A 26,420-nucleotide genomic window follows, 5' to 3' on the forward strand; every position below is an offset into this window, starting at 1 on the left:
TGACCCTTTCCTCGTGCTGATAGACACATTCACACTAACACTGACCCTTTCCTTGGTGCTGATAGACACATTCACACTAACACTGTCCCTTTCCTTGGTGCTGATAGACACATTCACACTAACACTGACCCTTTCCTTGGTGCTGATAGACACATTCACACTAACACTGTCCCTTTCCTTGGTGCTGATAGACACATTCACACTAACACTGTCCCTTTCCTTGGTGCTGATAGACACATTCACACTAACACTGTCCCTTTCCTTGGTGCTGATGGACATTCACACTTACACTGTCCCTTTCCTTGGTGCTGATAGACATTCACACTAACCCTGTCTCTTTCCTTGGTGCTGATAGACATTCACACTAACACTGTCTCTTTCCTTGGTGCTGATAGACATTCACACTAACCCTGTCCCTTTCCTTGGTGCTGATAGACATTCACACTAACACTGTCCCTTTCCTTGGTGCTGATGGACATTCACACTTACACTGTCCCTTTCCTTGGTGCTGATAGACATTCACACTAACCCTGTCTCTTTCCTTGGTGCTGATAGACATTCACACTAACACTGTCTCTTTCCTTGGTGCTGATAGACATTCACACTTACACTGTCCCTTTCCTTGGTGCTGATAGACATTCACACTAACCCTGTCTCTTTCCTTGGTGCTGATAGACATTCACACTAACACTGTCTCTGAGTTCTTGTTTTCTTGTTTTCTGAGTTTATGAAATGCATAATCACAAAATGTGTATACAGAGTCCTTGGGGTTGTGTCTTTACCCCAGAAGTTCCATGTTTGGAGGTCATTAACTTTCACTCTCGCACACTTACTATCCAGTTTTATCGTGAGTTGTTCTCCCTTTCATGAGAGTAACATATACTTTTAGACTGATATGTCAGACTTCCAAATTCGAGCACAAAAACAATTTGAGAGGTCACATTGCAACCAAAATGAAGCTGTTAGAAGTAACTTCAATCCGGCAGTGCAAAAGACCAGTTCATAGCTCTGCGCACCACTACCTCATTTCCTTCCGGGGCTGAGATAAGTTTATTAGAACCCTGCCTTCTGTAAATAGCTCTCACCTCCTCTGGGATAACCATACGTCTCCAGAAACCTTGAACTGACATTTCCCATCAGTGAATTTCCTCCGAGCGGATTCTCCGAACTTCAAGATTGATGATGCTAGTTTAGCCCCCTCTCTGATAATACTATTACTGTCAAGTTTTACCACAACGCTGTATTACAGGGCCTGTGTAGTTCAGAAGATAGCTGTGTATTTGTGAGATGACACAAGATAGGACTGTGAATAATGGACTTGCTGTGTCAAAGCGGGGGTTTTACCACCCCTAGGAGAGCGATATGTACACACACACATCTCTACGCTTTGAACTGGCACTTTTCATTTAGTGAAGACCTTCAAAGTCTCCAAACTTTGCTAGGGCAAAAATGTATGTTGAAAAAGTGCAAAAGTGCTGATGCTACTTCTCATATTCTATAGAAATCTTCACTCTTTTGAACTTGACGAAATTGAGTTCTAAACTAGAATTTGTTATCCAGCACCAGTCATTCTATGAAATTTTGCTGTATATGATGGAAAATTTGTAGCTTATTCCCTCCGCTTTGACAGACAAAGATTTGGGAATAAAAATATCTGAATGAAGAAAATGATCGACTTCTGTATGGCAGGAAACGACAAAAAAGTATGATCTCCCATCAAAAATGAATGGGGAAAATTCCAGCTTGCCAGAGCCCTGGTCCAAACATACATCTTACGCAGCGCATGCCACATGGATCTTTGCACGTAGACTTCAGAAGTACTGTAAATGCAGAAACTTTTGCGGTGGATTAATGTTTGCGTTTTCGGTGGCCGCTTCATGTAAACTTAAAACCACCGCGAACATTTTTCCTTGGCAGTAAGAGACTACAGTGCATGGTGCTACCGCGAAGTTAAAACCACCGCGAAAAGTTCTTTTTCCCGCTACCGCAAAATCAAATCCCCACAAACTTAAATGCATTTAGAGTACCTGCCCAACTCCAATTTTACCTGCACTATTGTGCATTATATGGAATGGTGTCTGAAGCCCTGGACATAAAACCTTGTCTTATATAGCAAAATATTTTGTAGAAATAGCCAAATATTTTGTAGAAATAGCCAAATATTTATAGAATGAAGTTCTTGCTTTGACTCTAAACTTGAACATGACAGTGCAAGCTTGTTAGACAGTTATATTGTGAAATTGAAAGCAACTTGACACATTGCATCAAAGAAAGCAAAGCAAAAATTTAGCACGAAATTCACAGGATTTAACTTGTGGAATAAACTTAAGGAAGTATCTTACTTAATGGCTATTTCCAATAACCTGTTCATCTGAGCTTCTTCGTGCAAATTTTTGGGATTCTTAGACGATGTCATTTATATAATGAAATCAACATGGCCTAACCAACACTGGAAATGCAGAGAATACAACTTTAAAGCCAATCTGAAATATCAATCTGAATTGAGATTAAACTAATATTTGCAGTTTGGGCATAAAAATCCTACAATATGTCACCTTTAGTAGTTTGATCAGTCCATTGTACGTTGTCACACATTTTCTTCTCTGAAACAAAGAAAATAACACAGAGTCCTTTTGTCTTTGAAAGCTTGCTAAAACCACCACACATTTAGGGATTTCTGTTGATTGAAAAGGCTGTCAACACATCCAAAGCCTTTCTTCAAACTTGAGCTAGGCTTTTAGGAGGTAGAAAAAATAGGTTTTCTTTTAGCTGAAAACTGACTTGATCAAGCTTTATTCAGTCACTTATCAGTTGAAGGTTGAAGCCTAGTTAATCTATATGCAAATCCTTTACTTGCACAGAAGTGTACTTTCAAGTCTTCATCTTCCAAATGCAAAAATGAAAGACATGTCAGTCTTTTAAACAAGTGAACAATGGCTGATCAATTATTTGCACAATTTAATCTATCAGTAAATCCTTTACTTGCACAGCAGCATACTTTCAAGTTTTCATCTTCCAATACAAAAATCAAAGACATGTCAGGCTTTGAAACAAGTGAACAATGGCTGATAAATTATTTGCACAATTGCGCAACTCTAATTTCTGTGCACAATTATATAGTATGCAGCCTTTTATCAATGTCCACTAAATTTCAACTCGTTGTGCTCGTTAATTTTCAGTCGACGTCCTTTTGAAAATCGGGAGGTAATTGGTGAGAAAAACAACAAAGGTGAACTGTGATCAGAGCTGTGTAGGTCTTGATCCTCATGCCTTGAAATCTTCAAAAACATAAATTATCATATTTGTCACAATGAATTTGATGAAGATACCTTTCGTATTTCAAAGCAGTCTAATGTGATTGGTCGCTTCGCTACCTCACAAGACAACGATGACAAATGCGGTCTTTGTCAACTCAACGGACGAACAACACCTCACCATTTCCATTCTGCTAAGGCCACAGCAAGTAAATTTTATGGATGACATCCTTTAATCCAAGAACAAAAGAAACAAGATGGTTGAAAAAACAAGATGGCTAAGATTTTCAAAATAGACACCATAAATGTTACATAATAAGAATTGAAGCAACAAAACATGGTAGCACATACAACAAGACTTAGTCTTTTAATTCTGTATCCACGAGGTGCACAATGTGACACTAGGGTGGTAGACTGGTATCATAGTTGAATTAGTTTTACTTCTACAACTACAGTCATGGCTACATTACTATTACATAGTACCTTACTACAGTCAAACCAGCCCAAGACGACCACCCGGGGGACCGGAAAAAAGCGGTCGATTTGGACAGGTGGTGGCTGAGAAGAGTATCGACTCAAAACATGCCCGATGCAAAGTATAAATGGTTTGTTTCCACTGTGCTTAATGGCATAAAGCAAGCGCACTGCACGCACGCAAAGAAGCGAGGTCTGTAATCTCAAATACAACAGGCACACTGTAAACTGTAAATTTAACTCCAAAATCCGACGAAAACTGGCCGATTTCGGCACAAAATCGTGCTAGTTATCATCAAAAATCGATGAAAACCTCAATTTTGAAAATGATGCGGTCGTTATGGGTCCCAATTTCACCCATGTCCAGTATCAGGGTGAAATGCACGAAGTTGTCCTAAGTTAAGTTAGATGTCTGAAGTTGTCCAAAGTTGTCCAAAGTTGTACGAACTTGTCCGAAGTTATGACGTCATCTAAACTTTGGACAGTCAGCCGGGTGGTGTACGGAGTTGTACGAACTTGTCCGAAGTTATGACGTCACGCTAACCATGACGTCATCTAAACTTTGGACAGTCAGCCGGGTGGTGTACGGAGTTGTACGAACTTGTCCGAAGTTATGACGTCACGCTAAGCATGACGTCATCTAAACTTTGGACAGTCAGCCGGGTGTACTGATCAGGTCGCGTATTCCTAGGAAGATGTCGCCTAGCATGACTTTGGCGATACATATACTACACTACGCGTCTACAAGTTTTCTGTGTTACGTTCAAATGTCTCAACTGTCATTTCTAGAACCTTTTTTCTAATGTTCTCATCTTCTTAGACGTCACAATCTGACGCTTACGTCACTAACTCAGGTGTTTTCGTAATTCGAAACCGGAATGCGTTCTTCGAACGGTGTCGTTTTTCAGTCTAACAGTTTGAAACCGTGTGGCGATGAAGTCGCCACGGCTACTTTTTAGTCTGTGTCTTTGACGAAATAGACTTTTTTAACGGGGGAATTACGGACAATATTATATCATATCATGTCGTGCAGTAAATCTTTGAAGGCTACAGATCTCCATTCGTCCTAGAGAGTCGAGTTTGACTGGAAGGATTTTCCGGAAGAACTTGTTCAGGTGGGTTAGTCGTATTAATCGCACCTTGATATCTTTTGAGTTCTGACTTTTGATTCATAAATCTTATATTCTTTAGAAGTTACATCTTACAAAACAACAGATTTTTTTATCAGAATGCAGATTACTTATCTTTATTAAGATTTGTCTTATTCTTCACAGGGATGTTGTGCTGTTGCATCTGTTTTGTGCGTGCCAACGGTGGCTGTTTTATATAGCCTTATCACGGTCGCGGCTTTTGCTGTAAGCCATGCACAAGTCTCTCCACCTGACACCAAATGGAGGGAAAATGTTCTTCTGTGGACAGCCATCTGTCTGCCAACAGGTAGATTTACTTCTTAACACCTTTTTATTGTTTCAAATCAAACGTTTGATTCAATGTAGATATAACGTTATATGTTCAAAATTTACAACCGTCATTTCTAGAACCAATACCTTGTCGAACATTCTTTTGCTTAACGTCACCAACAGACATTTACGTCATTTGCTCAGGTGATTTTTGAAATTCGAACCCGGAATGCGTTCGTAGAATGGTGTCGTTTTTCAATCTCTGTATTGCGCCACGGCTGCTTTTATTTCATTTGTTCTATTCTTTCTAAACATCTATTAGCGGGGATCAATGATGATAGGTAAGCGGAAAATTGATTTTTTAATGTATACAGAATTGCGATGATGTTGATCATTTTTGCGTCGATATCTGTTTCCATAAGGATTATTTATTATACGCTATTCTTAATATAAAGTAGTTAAAATGACCAGCTACTTAATGTTGTTTACCTGATTTTATTATTTGCTATTGCTTTGTTTAGTTTAGTGTTAGCGTTGTCTTCGAAAAGATAGCATTGATGAGATGATTAAGTGTGTCTTGTAAATGAATCGTGAAACGATAAATAGCGACGACAACAATTAACGTTGGCATTAGTGAGTGACAATTTCTTTTTAATTAAAACACAGCGAAGCAGAAGAAGACATGAATAAGTCCATTGAGGCAAACGATGTGATCGGGGGAGAGAAAAGGAAGCTGTGCGCCGCTTCAACGCTGCTGTCTCCACTATGTGATGCAGACGATGACAACGACTTTGCTCTGACAACCAATAAAAGGAGATCAATTTAAACAGTCTTTCTATGTAAAAGGGGTGTGACCGTGCAGGCAGAAAATGGCATACTTCTGTACTAAATGGTGGAAGTACTTCAATTAATTGTTAAATTACAAGGAATAAAATAACAACTACTACTTCTTATTATACAAAGTAGTGAAAGATGACTGCAATACATGTAGTTTATAAGTAGATAGGGGAGATGTTTTCAGGTACTTGTATTTAGAAGTGACGTAAAAAAAGGGAAATATAATATTAAGAGTGAACTTAAATTATTTTGTGTGCATTGTTAAAACGAACGTTAAGAGGAGAAATAAAAGACAAAAAAATTGAAATAAATGAATTTTTTTACATTGCATGAACATTGATTTTGTGCTGATTAATGTGCATCTATATTTTATTTGTTTATATGCGTGAGTGGTGTGTATCTTATTTACACATATATAAGTTTTTACTATGTATTAATTAACTTGTTGACCTACCCTGCCCACTGTCCAAAGTTAGATGACGTCACGTAACTTTGCACAACTTAGGACAACTTTGCACACTTGTTGACCTACCCTGCCCACTGTCCAAAGTTAGATGACGTCACGTAACTTTGCACAACTTAGGACAACTTTGCACACTTGTTGACCTACCCTGCCCACTGTCCAAAGTTAGATGACGTCACGTAACTTTGCACAACTTAGGACAACTTTGCACACTTGTTGACCTACCCTGCCCACTGTCCAAAGTTAGATGACGTCACGTAACTTTGCACAACTTAGGACAACTTTGCACACTTGTTGACCTACCCTGCCTACTGTCCAAAGTTAGATGACGTCACGTAACTTTGCACAACTTAGGACAACTTCGCACACTTGTTGACCTACCCTGCCGACTGTCCAAAGTTAGATGACGTCACGTAACTTTGCACAACTTAGGACAACTTCGCACACATGCCGCCCTACCCTGCCCACTGTCCAAAGTTAGATGACGTCACGTAACTTTGCACAACTTAGGACAACTTCGCACACATGCCGCCCTACCCTGCCCACTGTCCAAAGTTAGATGACGTCACGTAACTTTGCACAACTTAGGACAACTTCGCACACATGCCACCCTACCCTGCCTACTGTACGAAGTTAGATGACGTCACGTAACTTTGCACAACTTCGGACAACTTCGTACACTTGACACCCTACCCTGCCTACTGTACGAAGTTAGATTACGTCATCCAATAAATGTTTTGACGTCATCTGTGACTCCCGATATAGCATCAAAGCCAGTGGGAAACGGTTGTAACTTAGTACAACTTCGTACAACTTCGTACACCCTAACTTCGTGCACTTCACCCTGATACTGGACATAGCTCCCCAATTTGGGCCGGTCGTGGTCGCGTTGGCCAGGTGGTCGTTGAGAAAAGGTCGCTTAATGCTTACGTCAATGGGAAAATAAATCGGGACCGAGAAAAAGTGGTCGAAAAGGCCAGGTGGTCGCTGAGAAGAGGTGGTCGCTCGGGCAGGTTTGACTGTATTGTCACCCGGTTTCTACAAGTTATAAAGTACAATCAAGGCTAAAACACGGTCCTTTTGGTACCTTCCCTGATCTTCTCTGGAGAAAAAAAGCTCTCTTTTTTCAAAATCAGGCAAAAATTAATAAGCACATTGATGTCATCCATACAATTTACTTGCTGTGGCCTGAACGGTAACCGGTCGTTTCGTTACATCGCCTTTTCGTTACAGTCGATTCGTTACATCACGAAGTCATTTCGTTACACATGGCAAGGTCATTTCGTTACACTTGATTATAATTCTATTTTGGTCGCATGTTAAACGCTATAAGTGTTTCCTGTTATCTTTCTGAGGTTGATCTTCCTTGGTTGACATCATAGACGTGACAGGACACACAATTTTACGTTTGGTTTTGGTTACATGTTTATTTTTTATCGTTCGGTTTTGTTCCGTTCCGTGATACCAATAGACACATATCATTCATCCCTAACACGGTCCCCGTGTCTCATATCTCTCTACTAACACTGTTCAATGTTTCTATACCTTCAAAAAAGGGTATTCGATTAAGTTTTTACCGGGGAAATGCGAATTTCGGGAAAGGTAAGTCGGGGAATAATTTGCGGCTCGGCTCGGCTCCGATCCAAGATGCAATGCATGACGGTCTAGCATCAGTTGTCGACAAAGGAAAATATTCGTGTGTGTTGTAGGAAATGTACGGAAACATGATATTTTCTCCGTTTAAATTGGCATATGGGTAGTGTTTAACCATACTAAAAGTATTTAATGGTGATCTATTTTACACATCACTTGTGTAGAAGTCGTGCGGTGAGGCACTTTGTCTATAGGTTTCTATCCATACCATCAATTTTATAAAAGCTCCTTGATACCATGTAGAAGTAGAAGAACTTTGTCGCTGTAATGTATCTTAACCCGACTTTGCATTTAATCATTCATATTTCTATTCAGTCAGAAATACACAACAAGACTATTGTACCATTTGGGTTCCCTACCGACCCTTGTCCTGTATACTATTACAGTACATGTACTAACGTACGTGGTGGCCGGAAGGAGGACAGTGAACCCTTGAATCATGCAATGCATGACGGTCTAGCATCAGTTGTCGACAAAGAAAAATATTAGTGTGTGTTGTAGGAAATGTACTGAAACATTATATTTTCTCCTTTTATACTGGCACATGGGTAGTGTTTGATAAGAAAAATGGTAAGGAGTGATATCAGCCTAAAATATTTAATCTAAAGGGGTATTGGATATCGTTTTTTTTGGCAATTTCTCGACGCCGAACGGACAAGAAGCCCACGAAAGTGCGTCGCCGGTCTATTAAACAACAATAGGTTCTGTACTGCCCGCGCTGGGGAAAACGTCCAAAAAAACAGGGAAGGACGATAGTAGGAAAATGGAATGTCATGGAAACTTATAGGAAATGTTTTCAGGTCCTAAAATAGCCAACTCCTCGGCTCTTGGACCAACAAGCCACCAAGAAGTAAAGAAAACTCCGTCAATGTAGCGAAACGACTCCCTCAGTAAACGGGCGAGTCATGCTCGTTTTGTGTGCGGAAACCTGTGTGTGTGGTATGAAATCTTTATTAAACATGTTTAACCAGAAAGCAGGATATTTCCACAAAAACGAAGTAGATTATGTCATGTATTTTCCTAGCAGCCTGTGTATATTGATTTGATCGAACAGTCAGCCGACATTTATAATAATACATCGAGCGGTTGCACCCGGTGGACCCGGCGGGCTGACATGCAGCGTGGCCCGCCAGCGCCTCCAGCGCTTAGCGACGTTCAATATCTGCCGAAAAAAAAGAAAAAAAGAATTGAATTTTGAGTCCCGGCTTTTTGTTACCACACAAAGTAATAGTAAGAAGTACTATAACGGCCGTACTTTAATCTGTAACGAAATGACTTCGTGATGTAACGAAATGACTTCATGCCGGTAACGAAATGACTTCATGATGTAACGAAATGACGTGTAACGAAAAGACGATGTAACGAAACGACCTGTATTCGCCTGAACTAAAAGTCCTGGATAGAACCCTGCACTGACAAGGATTCTGTATGTAATGGACTTTGCAGCACGACGGCCTTCTAGAAAGGGCAAAAGTTCACAGGCTTGACTGAATAAAAAGAGCATAACGTCAACTCTCTTAATCCCACTGGGTGCTTTAGTCTAAGACTAGCACTGTAAAGTAACACGGTATCATGTGGCCTTGTCAGAATGTTGAACACCTGGATACCTACAGTTTGCACATCTCATACAGTGTACCCTGTGCGATTGTTGAGCAATAAATTCATTCATTCATTCATTCTCAGGGTTACTGAGGCTGCATTTAGTAGAATCTCTTAAACTTACAGTCTTTATTTTAATATGACACTGGGGTTTGCAGTAGAAAACATACCAAATATCTTGTAAATTTGTCGTTCTTTTGTTCAATTATCCTCCTTACAAGATTTTAACAAAAACGCTTCTGCAGTTCCAGAGCAACCTGCTAGGGGACCCAAACATACACCATGTGTTACTTATGTTGCAAGCTATCGGTCGCAAAAAATCAAGACCATATCACAGTTAGTGAGATCGGATAGCATAATCGGTAGCGCTTTGGGCTCAGGCCCAAGAGGTCCTGGGTTCAAAACCCGCCATGTCACCGGTATTGTGCCCTTGGGAAAGACACTTAACACGACTTTCCTCATCTCACTAACTGACAGGTGAAAAATGAGTACCTAGCTTCAGCTAGGGCTATCCCTCGGATAGGACGTTAAATGGAGGTCCCGTGTTCGGGGAGAGCCATACCCCAGGCAGGTAAAAGAACCCGCCATAACTTATCGAAAAGTGTATAGGGGGACTTTCCCATTGTGAGCCATTCCAGCCAAATGGGGTAGGCAGTTTTCCCGACCAGTCTTCATAACCCCAGCTTCGCCTATTGTGTCAGTAAGTGACAAAGTTGCCAGAGCTCAATTTTTCTGACTTAAGGAGAAGAGATGCTGCTACAGTGAGCGTAGTTCGGTGCCTAGAAGTGGTCTATAGCCTTGCACGAAGCAAACTTCTTAAAAAGATTAAAAACTTGTGAAACAATTTTTTTTTAAATATAGACATGGATACAATGTTCCTCACTAGTGTCACTTCTCCAAGTACAATAGAGGCTGTCATACAATAAATTTTCCCATTTCGGTACTTTCTTGTAATTTTTTTTCAAAAATCAAGCAAAAAATTTATGTCATCCATAAGATTTACTTGCTGTGGCCTACGATTAAGTTTGACATTGGAGAGTCAAAAACTACCACTGCCCCCTTAATGTCCCACGCTGGTGTGGTTTACGAGCACCTTGAGGTTGTGCCTACCCTGCGTTATCACAAGATCTCACATATACCACAAATTATCACCATAGCCACCTTTTGTGGCCGTCACGAGGGCCACTATTGCACCAGGAATAATTTACAAGTCTCGGTGCATCAAACAGGATTATGGGCGATGTTCATAAAAACGTTGGCTAGCCTCCAGAAACTACTGTGCTCGTTATTCGGGAATGGGGTATCTTTGGGAGTAACTTCTTACAGATAATCTGCAATTCTGTGCAATTCTGCAAGGGGTTGTTAAATCTCAAGTCATAGAGTTTTAGCCACAAGAATGCCATTAGCTGTTCAATACAGGACTATGTTATTGGATGATTGGTTGATTTACCTGACAGGGCTCTAAATACTGGGTGCATGTGCACCCAGGTGCACCCAAAATTGGAGCTGTGCACCCAATTTTTTTCTGTGGGTGCACAGGCTGCACCCAAATATTTTTTTTAGGTTTACGTATGTAAAGATATCAAAGTATACTACTAGTCTAGTGTACATGTTCTTGACATCTAAGTGTTAAAAAGATGATAAAAATGTCTGTCATGGTACTTGTTTAAGAATTTGATAGCTTGTGACTAAGTTTTGTAATTACTTTTTTCTGACATTCTACTTTGTGGTGCACCCAATTTTTTAAGCTGGGTGCACCAGTGCACCCAATCCAAAAAATGAATTTCGAGCCCTGCCTGAGGTAGGGCATATTTTTACAGGGAGTCCTCCCTTTATGTTGCACTTCCTCAAACACGGGTCTGCCATTTTATGTCCCTTCCAAAAGACAAGTACATCTCCAACCAAGATGCCCAAGCTAGTATTTGGGCCAGGGTTTCCCAGTTACCTACCATTGGAACCAGCTGCAGGAGCTCAACTGTGAGGCTGCTACCAGTTGAGCTACAGGGACATCCTGGACTGTCACCAATGCCTTTGGTGATACTTAGGCCACAGCAAGTAAATCTTATGGAAAATAAGTTATGGATGACATCCTCTGCAGACTGCAAAAATAGTGAGATAGGGCGGAAAAAAAACAAGATGGCTAAATAAAAACAAGATGGCTAAATTTTCAAAATAGACACCATAATTGCATAAATGTTGTAAGAAGAGTTAAAGTGACAAAACATGGTAGTACTGACGACAAAGCATTCATTCCTGTATTAAAGAAGTGAACTAGTGTAGTAAAAGTGACACTAGTGTGGTAGACTGGTATCACTTACCAAGTTGGCAACTTCACTTATGACTTCCATAGTGGTGCCACTTTTCCAACTATCCAGCTGGTTTCACTTCTTCAAGTACAATCATGGCTACCTCCCTAATGTCACTCCTACAAGTACAATCATTAGGCTCCAACACAACATATTTTCCCATTTTGGTACTTTCTTGTCATGTTGACCATCTCCGAAGAAGAAACAAATTCTTGGTTTTTTTTCTGAAATCAGGCAAAAATTAATGAGCGTGCGGATGTCATCCATAAAATTTACTTGCTGTGGCCTTATCACAGAAAAAAAATATAGATTACATAACATCATCAAGTTGTTGTTTTTATTGTTTATAGGAACTGATCACGACGTTATACATCGGGTTCCTGGGCCTGATCTTCTCCTCCTACTTCGTGTACCTGGCTGAGAAGGATGAAGTGGATGAGAACGGGGAAACGGACTTCAAGAGCTACGCTGACGCACTCTGGTGGGGGGTGGTGAGTCATGTTAAACCTTATTCTATATCTCCAAACCACAAGCATCTAGATGAATAGCAAAGTTCTTCATAGCTGAATTACAACTTAGGTCTTTATTATTCACAAACATATGTTTTTCAAGAGCCAACATTGCGACGACCTTCTGCCATCTTCTTCTTAGTCATAATGAGTGGCACAAAATATATATCAGGCAAGTCCAATAGTCCGAACAGGGCTCGAAATACCCACTTGCCCACTTGAAAATGCAACCACATTTTGCTTTGCGCAACTTAATTTTAAACCCAGGTTGCACACTGAGCAACCTGAACTTTTGCCGTTGGAACACTGCTTTTTCCCCACCTACATGTATAAGCTTTTGTATTTATTTTTTTATAACATAAAACATATTGCATAGTTACATATAACTTGAAGAAAAGATAATGGATAAGTTAGCTGATTTGAAGAAAGTAACAATTTGAAAGTAGGGCAACCTGAAATGTTGATGGCGCAACCTGGCTTTTGACTCAGTTTGCCACTTGGACAAGCTGGCTGAAAAAAAGTATTTCGGGCCCTGCCGAAGTAAGGTTTTTCCAGGATTGTGTCCCCTTTCCACTGAAATCCTTCTCAAGTCGCTGGTTGCATGTGCTGACAGAGGCTTTTGTTGTTGTTTTTCCTCAGTTCACTGTCAATTAATGAGGAAAAAAAAACATCTCAAATGGTCTTAATCTTAGTTATCAGACTAATCCTGTAATTAATAATGTTTGTAAAGTGAAAAGTTGGTTCAGGCAATTTTTTTTCATGTCCTATATTATAAGGACTGCAACCCTTTCTAGTAACGTGCATTTAGAGTGAGAGTGAGTGCCAACAGCCAGGATTCAATTTCAGACTGTACCTCTTTTCCCCGAGGCACTGATCATGACATTCAAGTCTTAAAATCTCAGATATAACATGAGCAGATACAATCTGTAGGTACCCTGTATAACAAGTGTGATACATGTACACTCTGCGAGACTTTGTAACTTGAGCTTGGGGATTAGGAATACCATGTGAGGTATACAACCAGTGGCTTTAGTCCAGATCTGATAAAGTGGAAAATGATTCCCAGCAAATCCCCTAACTGAGTGTGTGTATTTGTAGTTCTATATAAGGTCTAGGATTGTTCTGTTTGGTTCCATCTTAACTCTTTAGGACCTTTTGATTTAAGAGAGTCACAGGTGTTGAGAAAGAACTACATGTACGAGTGGCGGTCAATAAGTAATGCCCCTGACCCATTTTCCATAGCAGGAGATTAATGAAACTTGGCACAGTTATTAGTCTTTCTCTTCATAGGAACCACCCAGTGTTATGCATTTCTCCCATCGTTTGATGCAGCTCTGGACACCGTTTTTGTAGGACACCCCAGGTTGGTCCTCCAACAGATGCCTCATCATGGCAGAGGAGGGACGACCAGGTCTGGGAGCTGTTTCCACAGACTTCTGGCAATGTTTGAATTCAGGATGCCAGCGTTTTACAAGGACATATGATGGGGCATCATCACCATAAGTTTCTTTCATTTCATCAAAAGTCTTCTTTGGTGTGCGTCCTTTCAAATACAAAAACCGGATCACTGCGCGACACTCAACTGGTTCCATTTCACACATGGTCCATTTCGCACCTGACTCAGTTCAAACACCAGCAAATCAGAAACCATAATTAGTTCAGAGCTGTTTTTTGCAACATAACCTATAAAGATATGAATCATTACACATACAAAATTTCATCTAGATCAGCCAACTGGAAGTGGGTCAGGGACATTACTTATTGACCGCCCCTCGTATTTGGTGATATTGCTATGGTTCAGTTTTAATGTACATACATTTGGGAATGGATAATGAAGCTTTACAGGCAACAAATTGCAGGTTATGTGATAGAAAAGTGGTTAAATGATTATAATAACCTTCATTTTGGAAAATAATAGCAGTGATGGTATCTCTTGATCCATAATTATTCCCAGGCACACAAAGCAAACAACTTTATTTTTGTAACGTTAGATCTGTTTGGCTTCTTTTTTTCATTTTTAGAATAAGAAGTTTAGAACAGCTTATTAAGTATCTCTTTTGTGATGTTTCGCTGTTTCATTCAAATGTTGCCAACCACTAAGTTGAAAGTGATATTGACTTAACAGTTTGAGTTTTTCTGCCAGAAAATGGAGAGGATTCTCCAAGCCTTTACAACAATTTGGCATTTCCTGTTCCAACAATACTGTAGATTCGTTTATTTTTGCAGGGGGAATCTAAATCTGTATTAGGCGTGGAAAGGATATTTTTGAAATTCATTATATTCTATGTTCCTGGCAGAAACAATTTTGTAGAGTGTTTTAAGATTTTAGCTTTGTTCTTATACAAAAGAGTTGCACTTACGGTGAATTATCTCGATGACCTTAATCAGATGTCTGATTCACTGCGCTGACCTTCCCGAAACCTTTGCTTCACTCCTGACGTCATCACGCTTCCGGTTTGCGGAAAGTTGGTACAGTGAATTCAATCACACGTCTGATGAAGGTTGTTGAGATCAGCTGAAAATATACAGTGAGTGTTTCTTTTGTGTTGCAAATTAAAAAAGCTCAAATTTTACAACAGTTGATGTGTAGATTCTACAAACACAGATGAGCTTTCATTCAACTTTTTGTAGTAATACATTGGTTATGCGATAGAAATAATGCATATTTGCTGTGATGGAGAGGGCCACCATAAGTTATATTTTCCAAAGTTACAGTAGTATGAACAACAGCTTTGAAGTTTTCATTGCTCTGAAATGGAATGATCTATGATTTTCAACCTTGTACAGCACACAGTCTTTTCTGTTTCCTTGATACTGTAGATTTCTTTATATTTGCAGGGACTTAATTTCAATGGTAGTAGAGAAAGGATGTTTTCACGATTTATTTAGTTTGCACTTGGAACAATTCTGCTGTACAGTACAGATACTAAAATAGATGCATGTTTGCGGAATTGCGGTGTTATGTTTTTACAGTGAAAATAAAACCATTGCAAATATTAAAAATTTACAGTTTAGTATGAACAACAACTGTGCAGTTTTCATTGCTATAACATGAAATGGAATTTAAGCCTTTCCGAACCTTAAAACACAATCATTTTCTGTTCCATTAATAGTATTTGAAGTTGCTCAGACAAGATTGAAAATGGCATGGCTTTGTTGCTGTCATTCTAAAAGCCATTAATAGAGATCTACCGTAACATTCTAGATTGCACACCCATCTTGGCCCCAGGTGGGTAAAATGCACCATGCACTTACCTGGACAATCCCAGATTGGAGAGTCGTGATAGTTGAGTGTGACTCTTCTCTTCACCTTCGCTTGGGCCATGTTGATTTTATTATATGGATGACGTCAATTTTCGGCCATTTCCAAAGAAAAAAGTTTGAACCATTCTATGAATCATACAAAGCAGCTGTAATGTATAAGCCATAGAATATGCACAAGCCAAATTTATTTTAGAATAATGTCAGGAAACGTATACAGTAATAACACCATAGAATGTCACCGGCAATTTCAAGGTCGGATAAGAAAGATGCAAATAATGGAAATGAAAATTCTATTGTTCGGTATACTATATTCTGTGTGTTATGTCATTGTTCGATCTTCCTGATCCACAACTTTTTTTGGGGGGGGGGGGCAAAGTTTTTTTTTATTCGCATGCTCCAGTCAGTTAGAATTGGGGTTCTCAGAGGATGTTATCCATATAATCAAATCAACATGGCCTTATGCTGGATTGATTATTGCATTCTAGGCACATACATGTATAAACAAGTTGACTATGGGACATATGGGTGAAAAAGTATTGTTAGCTTATTAATTTGTTTCTTTGGTCGTCTAATAATTCTTTGTTTCAATTGAAAAGTAAGGAATCAATTGGTATTCTAACATTTGAAAGACTAAGTGTTGTACAGAGCCCTCTAGTGAAGATGATGTGAATTGCACAAAATTTTCACATACAAAAGCTCTAAAAATGAGTTAGGCAAAAGTTACACATGGTGCTTACTGCTACTGGGGTGGATAAGTTAGGTAAGAGTTTCAGTGCTTCCATATAAATACATGGCTGCTGTGTTCAAATGAAAACAAATCAAACCACTTAATGTGTCGAGTTATGGCGGAAAATTACTATTATAATAGGGGAAAGGGACATTACCATCAGATGTGAGCACTTGTATTCAAAAGGTAAGTTTCAGCAATGGTTTCTTGCAAACTTTTACATTGTGAGAAGGAACAAAGATGACATAAATGACAATTTGACTAACTCCAATGAAATGTTTGGTACTTTTTGATGGCTTTTTTTTTTACCAGAGCAGTGTTGAAACTTTATAAAACTCTTGTCTATTCCCCTTTTGACCTACATTTTGTTACATGGGTTGTGACTTTTTATGTTCAACACACGTTTCAAAAGAGCACCATGCATCACCTCAAATGAGCATGACAAAAGAAGGAGAATACTTATACCCAAATATGGTATGTCAAGGCTATGTGTGCTATCAAGAAATCACTTAAATGCAAATGAGCACCCTGAGACCCATCCCCCTTCCCTGATGTTTGTTCTAGATAATCTGCCACAGGAGACCATAACAAAATAGATATTAATCTCTGATAATCCTCAGGATCAACCCAACCACTAGACTGTTGCTAATTGTTGTCAGTTTGTTTTCTTTTACCACAATCTCTCTCTTACATGTCCTCCTGACTAGAATGGTGTTGAGGAGAGGGTATTAGACAGTGCCTTACTGGCTCTGATAAGGCCTAGGGAAAAAAATGCTGTGTTCTCTACATACCCTAAAAAAACCTGCGGAGCCTAGACTTTTAGGGGTGGGCAGTAGAGTCACATAGTTTCCAGTTAGAATTTTTATTCAGCCTGCTTCCTATTGAAGTAAAAATACTTCATACCCTAAAAAAACCTGCGGAGCCTAGACTTTTAGGGGTGGGCAGTAGAGTCACATAGTTTCCAGTTAGAATTTTTATTCAGCCTGCTTCCTATTGAAGTGAAAATACTTCATACCCTAAAAAAACCTGCGGAGCCTAGACTTTTAGGGGTGGGCAGTAGAGTCACATAGTTTCCAGTTAGAATTTTTATTCAGCCTGCTTCCTATTGAAGTAAAAATACTTCATACCCTAAAAAAACCTGCGGAGCCTAGACTTTTAGGGGTGGGCAGTAGAGTCACATAGTTTCCAGTTAGAATTTTTATTCAGCCTGCTTCCTATTGAAGTGAAAATACTTCATACCCTAAAAAAACCTGCGGAGCCTAGACTTTTAGGGGTGGGCAGTAGAGTCACATAGTTTCCAGTTAGAATTTTTATTCAGCCTGCTTCCTATTGAAGTGAAAATACTTCATACCCTAAAAAAACCTGCGGAGCCTAGACTTTTAGGGGTGGGCAGTAGAGTCACATAGTTTCCAGTTAGAATTTTTATTCAGCCTGCTTCCTATTGAAGTGAAAATACTTCATACCCTAAAAAAACCTGCGGAGCCTAGACTTTTAGGGGTGGGCAGTAGAGTCACATAGTTTCCAGTTAGAATTTTTATTCAGCCTGCTTCCTATTGAAGTGAAAATACTTCATACCCTAAAAAAACCTGCGGAGCCTAGACTTTTAGGGGTGGGCAGTAGAGTCACATAGTTTCCAGTTAGAATTTTTATTCAGCCTGCTTCCTATTGAAGTGAAAATACTTCATACCCTAAAAAAACCTGCGGAGCCTAGACTTTTAGGGGTGGGCAGTAGAGTCACATAGTTTCCAGAACTTTAGAATTTTTATTCAGCCTGCTTCCTATTGAAGTAAAAATACTTCTTGTTATATCTTATGAAGGATAAATGTATCTACTGAATTTTCTACAGTCTGTATTATGCACAAAAGTAAAGTTTGGCATTGAAAGACAAGTGTCATGCATTGCAGTTTACTTTGTTCAACTGTTTTGTAATATGTCACACTAACAGTTTTGGCCAAAATATAATGCCTAAAAAAATTTCAAGAAAAAAAAGATAATCCCTACCTACCGACCCTAATTTTTTCAGGACTGAAACAGGAAACACAACATTTTTTTTCCTAGGCCTAACATTCTTTTTCTACTCTTGGAACCTCAAAGGAATAAATAATTTTGAACACAGGTAAGGATTATTGTAGATAACTTAGACCCAATCTATACACAGTTTTTACCGATATCTGTGGATATGTCGGGAGGGATCTGGAACGTTTGCTGTGGGACACCTGTGGCGCTTGTAGTCATAAACAGCTATGTAGCCTAATGAGCCCGCGTTTTATGCTAATGAGCCCTCCCGAAGTCAGGACGCATCTACACGCATGCGAAAGTTGTCGGGACCCCTGCTAAGCTATCGGGGACCCCTGCTAAGCTATCGGGCGAATACTTCAGACCTTTTGGGAGAAATTCTGCCGATATCTTTATGGCGATATTGCAGTTCCATCTAGACGCTGAAAAAAGCTGTCAGCAAAAGAGGTTGTTGGCTCGCAGATATCAGGAAAGACTGTCTAGATCATGCCTAACATTGTCACAACTTTGTGACACCCAGAATCAAAACAGGGTGGTGTGGTGTCACAATGGTACAATGGTTAAGGTTTTTGGCCCAGAACACAGAGGCCCTGGGTTCAAATCCCCTGACATGCCACCAATATTGCTCCTCACTCCACCCAATGCCAGTTTGATTTTGATTCTTGCAAACAATACTATAATAGAGACATGTTTAAAAAATTATTGAGGATAAATCTAGCTCCTCTTTTTTGGTCACTACGAAGTTTTTTTAACCCCCTTGATGATTCTAATTTTGTGTATATGATAATATACTATGAGAAGCAAAAATTTTCAACTAGAATTTGAATACTTCTCGAAGTGACTTTTGAAGATCCTCTCTAGGGATGACAGCGGACAGTTTCCAGATCCCCCTGATAAAGGACCTCAGTTTCCAGATGCCCCTGATAAAGGATGTCCAGGAGTCACCAGACTGGGACTAATGCCTGTTCCTGTCTCTAACAATTCCACCGAGCATTCCGCCTCATTCCATAGGGTATTCCACATGTGCTACTGCCTGGAAGTCTGCTTCTTTTCCTGAGTCTCTAATTATTGGCTTGTACTCTACCATCTACAGGTTTAGTAGATAGGATAACAGGACCTATTAACCCTTAAACTGCCAGAGTTTCAGCACTATAAAATGCTTTCAGTGCCAGGGTTGGCTGCTGACCTCCAAAAAGAACCCCCGAACAAGGCCAAAATCCCTAACTTCCGGGGTTCGTGCGCTAATGTTGTTGTCTTTTTTTTAACTTTTAAGTGTCATTTTTCATTTTAAGCTTTAGAAGAAAACACATTTTGCACCAAATGCATGCTATAATAATAATGATAATATCAGGTGTATTTTGCAGCCAGTGTGTACCCAAAGTGTGGATAATGAGGCTGATTAACGTGGTCGAGGCACCTCCTCGAGCACAGGACCCCCGTTTTACGTCCCTCCTGGAAGACGATTTCGTGGAAAGCTTCTTGAGACTACAGCAATCCGGACGTCCTTGGTTGGTCCCCCATCCAAGAAATGTCCGGATTGCGCATTGCTCAACTTCCGAGATCGAGGGATCGGGTGTACCAACATGCCACACAGCCTATGGAGTTATGATTTTTTTTACGGACAGGGCATTCTTTTTCTGTCTCTTCTATACTTTCTTCGAGGTGAACAAGACCATAGCACATCCAGGTTGAAAGATTAAAAAAAAACAGAATTTCTGCTGCAGTACCAAGGTCATATACCAGGGGGCCCAAAATTGCTGTTGACCGTCGTCTTCCCAACACCTACCCACATATCAGATATCATCATATCGCAATACATCCAGAGGTTCTTGAGTTGAGCTCAGACTACAAAAATCTGGAAACACAGACAGACAGAAAAACAGACATACATGTACCGAAAACCATCTCTCCATTTTTCATGGATAACAACAACAATTGTATCGAGTCTGTTGATATAACCAGAGATATCATTCTCTTTCTTAATCTTTCAGTAGCCTAAAACCAACAATTAGCAAACTTGAGCAGATCAAGATTAAGACAATGACTGTTAATCCCCCAGTCCATGAATGTATAATCAGCTATAGTCTGGAGGGCTAATCTGGTGAAGATTATCCAATTATCTTGTCTGGAAGCTGAGATACTGAGGTTTTAAGAGCTCATCCTTTTAAACATCATTTGTCCCTGGTTTATTGAAATATTGGTAAGATACCATCTCTAGATTGTTTCTGTGGTTAATTTTCTGCTTTTTCCTTTATTAATCTATTTTAAATTGGTGGGTTTGCCATAGGGCTGTTATACCATCTATTCAGATACAGATAGTGAGATACAGAAGCTGGTGTGTTACACCAAAGGGCATTAAATACGGCTATACAGATACAGATACAGAAGCTGGTGTGTTACACCAAAGGGCATTAAATACGGCTATACAGATACAGATACAGAAACTGGTGTGTTACACCAAAGGGCATTAAATACGGCTATACAGATACAGATACAGAAGCTGGTGTGTTACACCAAAGGGCATTAAATACGGCTATACAGATACAGATACAGAAACTGGTGTGTTACACCAAAGGGCTGAGCTGTTTTACCAGCTATCTGTTGATAAAACTCCTTGGCTATACCAATACAGATACAAAAGCTAGTGTGTTACAACAAATGGCAGTTACATGTATAACCAGTTGTATGGATACTGATACAGAATTTGGTGTGTTACGCCAAAGGGTTGTTGTTCCAGCTATACAGATACATGTACAGAAACTGTTAGAATGCCGAAAGACGGTTATATTGTGTATACAGATAGAATGATACAACAGGTATAAAGATACAGATACAAAGAAGTTCCAACAAGTTGTTTTTTGGTCCTTCCTCTATATTTGGCTACTAATTCTCTTTCTGGTCTTAATGACAGTTAATTGTTTGTGATGCCCACATAAAACACTTTATTCCCTATACTCAGACCTCTAATCTTATGTCAGTGTTTTTCATTCCTTTCTTTGATGATCTTGTAATTGCAGTACAGGAAATTGGTAAGAAAAGTTAATTTCAGGACATAGACCCCACAAGGAAAAAATAGTGTAAACTTAAGTTTGCATCAACTACATGTAAACAGTAAATGAGCTATTGTACATTGTGTATATTGTGCATAGGATCCACTTGGAAATTTGTGTTGCTAAATCAGTGAATGTACATGTATCTCTATACAACTTAAGTACAAGTAAACATAGTACATGTCTAACACTAAACTGTATCGTATTGAGTTTGACTTCTTTTTCAGTGAGACAGCAGAAGACGAATGATCCCACCTTTTGAAAAAGTAGCCCTTTTTGTGAATGTCTTGAAAACCAGGATGTCCGAAGTGTGCATACCTTTGGGGATCACTACACGAAAAAGCGAATATCTGGGTCGAATACTCCTGCATATAAACCCAGATATTCAAAATATGTGGCCGATAACGGGTATATGCCGTCCGCACACTTGGTATAGACGGACCTGCATATGACCCGGAGATTCACAACTATTAGTGTGCGGGACATATGGAGGCCGATAATGCCTGCATATGTGCCTGGCCATCCCGGTGCATGTCCCGCCCATGTCCGCTCATCCGACCCAAATTTCCTGCATATGCCTGCCTATTCGGGACATGCACCCTTGTTAGCACCTAATTATCACCTAATTATCTCACCCAGGCCTCGACTAGAGCACCCTTTGTCATTGAAAGCAGCTTTGTTTTACCTAGGATCCCCCCTCCCTGTAGTGTGTTTATTTTGCTTTTATTCTTTCTGAATGGTGAATGAATTTTCTTTATTTTTTCAAAGTATTTCTGGACAGTAGACTGTCCTGACGATTTCCCCCATATATTATGTGCTAGGAATGATGCTCCTTTTACGTCTTGTGAAGTTCTGCATTCCCGCTCTCATACATTCTGTTGTCCACCCGTCTTCTGCACAGACTTTTGTTAGTCAGGAGCACAGCTGCGGCAAAATTTCTAAACGTGAACGTGAAGATTTGTAGTAACCATTGATCCATCGCGACACGGGTGAGCAGCCTCCACTGTCCACGGGGCCGAAGCAGAAATCACCCGAGCCAACCACGGCCTCCGGCAGCAACTTTTAAGCCAGCCCTACATGGCGACGTGTGACGTAGTCTCAAACCGTCCGCAAAATCACAACCGGGCATGTCAGTCGTACCCCACCGTACTCTACAGCGCCTGCCCGCGCGTAAGGCTGGATACTAGCTATAAAATTACAGTTGTTTAAAACTCCAAGCAGAATCCAATCCTTCCAGCGTAGGCAGTTCCAATTCCACGCGGCAAGATGTTGTTTAGTCTCGAGGTCGTATCATTCTAAATCCCTCAGTGTTCACTGACGTTGTCTGCCGTGCATGCAGATATCCAGCTAGCGTAAAAGCGCAACCTCACAGAAAGAAGTCTAGCTCTGAAATGCCAACTGTAAAATTTGAAAATGTTGACATGTGTGTTGATTGGTTCTTATTTTCAAACACCTACATGCTGTGTGAAATACAATTGGCTAGTTCTGATGAGTATTTGCATACAGGCAGACACAATAGGTCAGGAGGTCCACTGTAGCTAAATTCAGCTTTTGTCACCTGGCCAGTTCACAGTCAAACAATACCCACAAGGAACTAGGTGAAAATGTGTTACTGTAATTGTTAATGATTTCATACATCAGTCTGGTAACAAACATATTGTTGTTGCAACAAGCATTATCCACAAGGATAAAAACGAATGAAGGCTTCCAATGCGAGCGTGGGTATATCATATACGCCATGTTTTCTTTTGTTTCAAAAGCACAACATTGGTCTTTAGACTGAAGCGGCCGTTTCATTGATAAGCTTAGGGTGTAAAATGACTACCCCACCATAGAATGGTGGAGAATGTTATCATCAACGTGTTAGATTTTACTTAGAATGTCCATTTCGTGTAGTTCAATCTAGGCAACAAACTGCCGCAGCAAAAAAAAAACGAATATTAAAATTGAGCGTGGGTAAGCCATGTTTTCTTTTGTGTCAAAAGTTAAAAAAAAAGTAAAATTAGTTGATTAGCTAAAAACGTAAAACCGAAGCTTAAGAATATAATAGTACCAAACGCTGGTATACGATGCCCTCAAAGTTATTTTTAGTGTTCGTTCTAGATAACAATTCATTGGAAAACGATGATACGCGCCATTCGTGCGTAGGCCTTTCTTTGTTCTTGTAAAACAATGCATTCGTTTATATCAGGCGTTTGTGAGTTTTGTTGACTGAAAATGCCAGACAAGTCAATAAACATCCGATTGGAGAGTACTTTTATGTAAAGCGGATGTCCTTTACCAATCTTACTCAAACCTATTCTTATGACAAAGCATCATTACGTCTATCAATTCACACACAAGATGGTCTCTTGTTTGGCATTACTCAAGACACGAGACGTGAGCAGGGGCCGCATATCCCCATACATGTCTAATTACCGGATGTGCAGGCATAAGCGGTAATATGCAGGACCCGCGCTTGTGATAACAGGATATGACTGCACATGCCCCGGATACACCAGGTTTCACGGGACATATGCAACCCCAAAAACGACCGGATATTCAAGTTTTCGTGTAGTGGATCTTGTTAAACTTAAAGTCACTTTTTTCTTTAATACGGCAGTCTTAGTCGGTAAAGACAGTGACTTCCAATTTGCTAACCAGTACAATTAGCTGAAATCTACCCCAAAATAGATGAAGCCTTTTACAGTGTCGTCTTGGGTCGTTGCAATTCTAGCAAATGGCCGCTAAAATCTTTGCCGACCTTGTAACAACCCGCTTTTATTGGTTTATGGTAGGGTGGGTCACAGACCATTGGAGGATTCAAAACATCATAGTTACCGATACAAGCAATTACCGTACATGTATAGCAGGATGATAGGTACTGTAAGTGCATTTAAGTTTGTGGGGATTTGATTTCGCGGTAGCGGGAAAAAGGACTGTTCGCAGTGGTTTTAATTTCGCGGTAGCACCATGCACTGTAGTCTCTTACTGCGATGGAAAAATGTTCGCGGTGGTTTTAAGTTCGCGGTGAAACAGCCGCTGCGAAAACCGCGACCATAAACCCCCCGCTAAAATTCCTGCATTGATACAGTATGATTTGAAAATGAGTGAAAATTGCTGAATTTGGTCATCCTAGCAAATACTGGCCTTTCTAGTTCTTTTGTATCTTGATATCTTAAACATCCTTAGTAACTCTCTGTCATTTTGAAAACCTTTGACAGGTATCAAAAGAGGGACAAAACAGAAATTGCTGGCACTTCATACCTGTGCGCCTAGGATGGTATGTTAAACCCTGGAAGTGTGTGGTATTGTATAGAATCCCTTGGTAGGGTAAGAATGCCTTGTATTCTGTCTTGGCAAGCCATCAGCACCAGTAAAAACAACACTTCTGGGTTGAGAGTTTGGTTTGGCCGCTTAAGTTCACACCTCCAAAACATGCCTCACAATCTCTTCATTCCTGTCTTAATCTTTGATTAGACTGTCCTTAAGGTTATCATGTTCTACAGGCAACAAAACACACAGAGTACATTTTGTAAGTCTTGTTTTGTCAAGCAGTGTTTGTGTGTCTTTATTGTACAAAATCAACAATCAACATAGCTTTTAAGGATATGCTGCCTAGCAATAGTTGAACAGAAGTACCGGTATTTTGTCTTTTATCCAAAATATCAATTTTTGAGGTTGAATTATATCAATGAATATAATATCTTATTACCTCCATGAAATGTCATGGAGGTTATATTTTACCCTGCGTTTGTGTGTGTGTGTGTCTGTCTGTCTGTCTGTCAACAAGATAACTCAAGAACAGCTGGATGGATTGGTTTCATACTTGGTGTGTTGGTAGGGTGTGATGAAAGCTGGATGAAAGCTGGAAGTGATTAGATTTTGGGTCCCCTAGCGGCTATCCTTGGTACTGCAACGCAACTTCCGGTTTTGCTATCTCGTGTTCTGAACAAGCTATGGTCCCAATTTTTGGGTGATAGATAGCTCTTGTGCTCAGGAATAAGTGACATAAGTTTGGGCCCCCTAGCGTCTAGTTTGGGGATAGCAGGGGCATTTTTGTCAAAAACTTCTGAATCAGATAACTCAAGAAGGGAACAACAGATTTTCACGATTTTTGGTATGTAGTGAAACAACAAAGAGGGGCGAGTAGAACAGAAAGAAACAATATATACCAATACCCAGGAATCGAACCCGGGTCCTCCAGATCACAACACTAGTCGTCTAACTGAGTGAGCCAAAAGCCTGACAGGCGTTTGGCATGATCAGTTTCCGCTACTAGAACCCCCCACTGTTACAGTAGGTACCTTAGACAATGTTGTACAAGATGAAATACTAATTATGCAAAATTTGAGTATATTTGCATAATTAATGAGATTATTCTATCATAGCAGTTTTTTTCAATGTATCTCCTGTTCCGGAAATGATATGATCTTGACAATTAGGTGGTAGACAGCTTTTAGTGTCATGACATGGTGGGCCAAGTTTCAGCCCCCTAACATCTAATTTTGGAACTGCAGGGGTATTTTTGTCAAGACATTGCAAAGAAGATAACTGCAGAGAGGAAAGATGGATTTCCATCATTTAGGCATGCTGGTAGCTTAGGCAAATATGTTCATAATGATATACATGTGCATTTTATGCAAATGAGGACATTACTTGCATAATTAATGAGGAAATTCTATAATTCCATTATTTCAATAACTTGACTTCAATAAATGTAACAAATGTACATTATGATACATGGAACATATTATTAAGCAGATGCCAAATATGCTAATTAGGAACTGATTTGCATAATATATGCGAAAATTGCAATGATAGTTGCTCAATGATTAATGATAGGAATTTCATACTTGACGTGTATGTTAGTCAGTGATGAATATCAC

The 26,420-nt window shown here is 39.8% G+C and overlaps 1 protein-coding gene and 1 long non-coding RNA gene across 2 annotated transcripts in view; both read left to right on the top strand.

The window, feature by feature from the left end:
* The window catches only part of LOC118407122 (potassium voltage-gated channel subfamily KQT member 1-like), a 158,033-nt gene that overhangs the window by 59,445 nt on the left and 72,168 nt on the right, over positions 1-26,420 (top strand). Inside the window, exon 6 of the mRNA XM_035807542.1 lies at positions 12,337-12,477. Within this exon, the coding sequence (XP_035663435.1) occupies positions 12,337-12,477 (141 nt within the window). The remainder of the gene's footprint in view (positions 1-12,336; positions 12,478-26,420) is intronic.
* On the top strand, positions 4,322-6,228 carry LOC118406305. The gene is made up of 3 exons (XR_004830020.1): positions 4,322-4,843; positions 5,003-5,165; positions 5,795-6,228. It is a non-coding gene; the product is annotated as an uncharacterized LOC118406305 (long non-coding RNA).

Source organism: Branchiostoma floridae, chromosome 19 (genome assembly GCF_000003815.2).
Source record: "Branchiostoma floridae strain S238N-H82 chromosome 19, Bfl_VNyyK, whole genome shotgun sequence".
Taxonomy (NCBI): Eukaryota; Metazoa; Chordata; class Leptocardii; order Amphioxiformes; family Branchiostomatidae; genus Branchiostoma; species Branchiostoma floridae.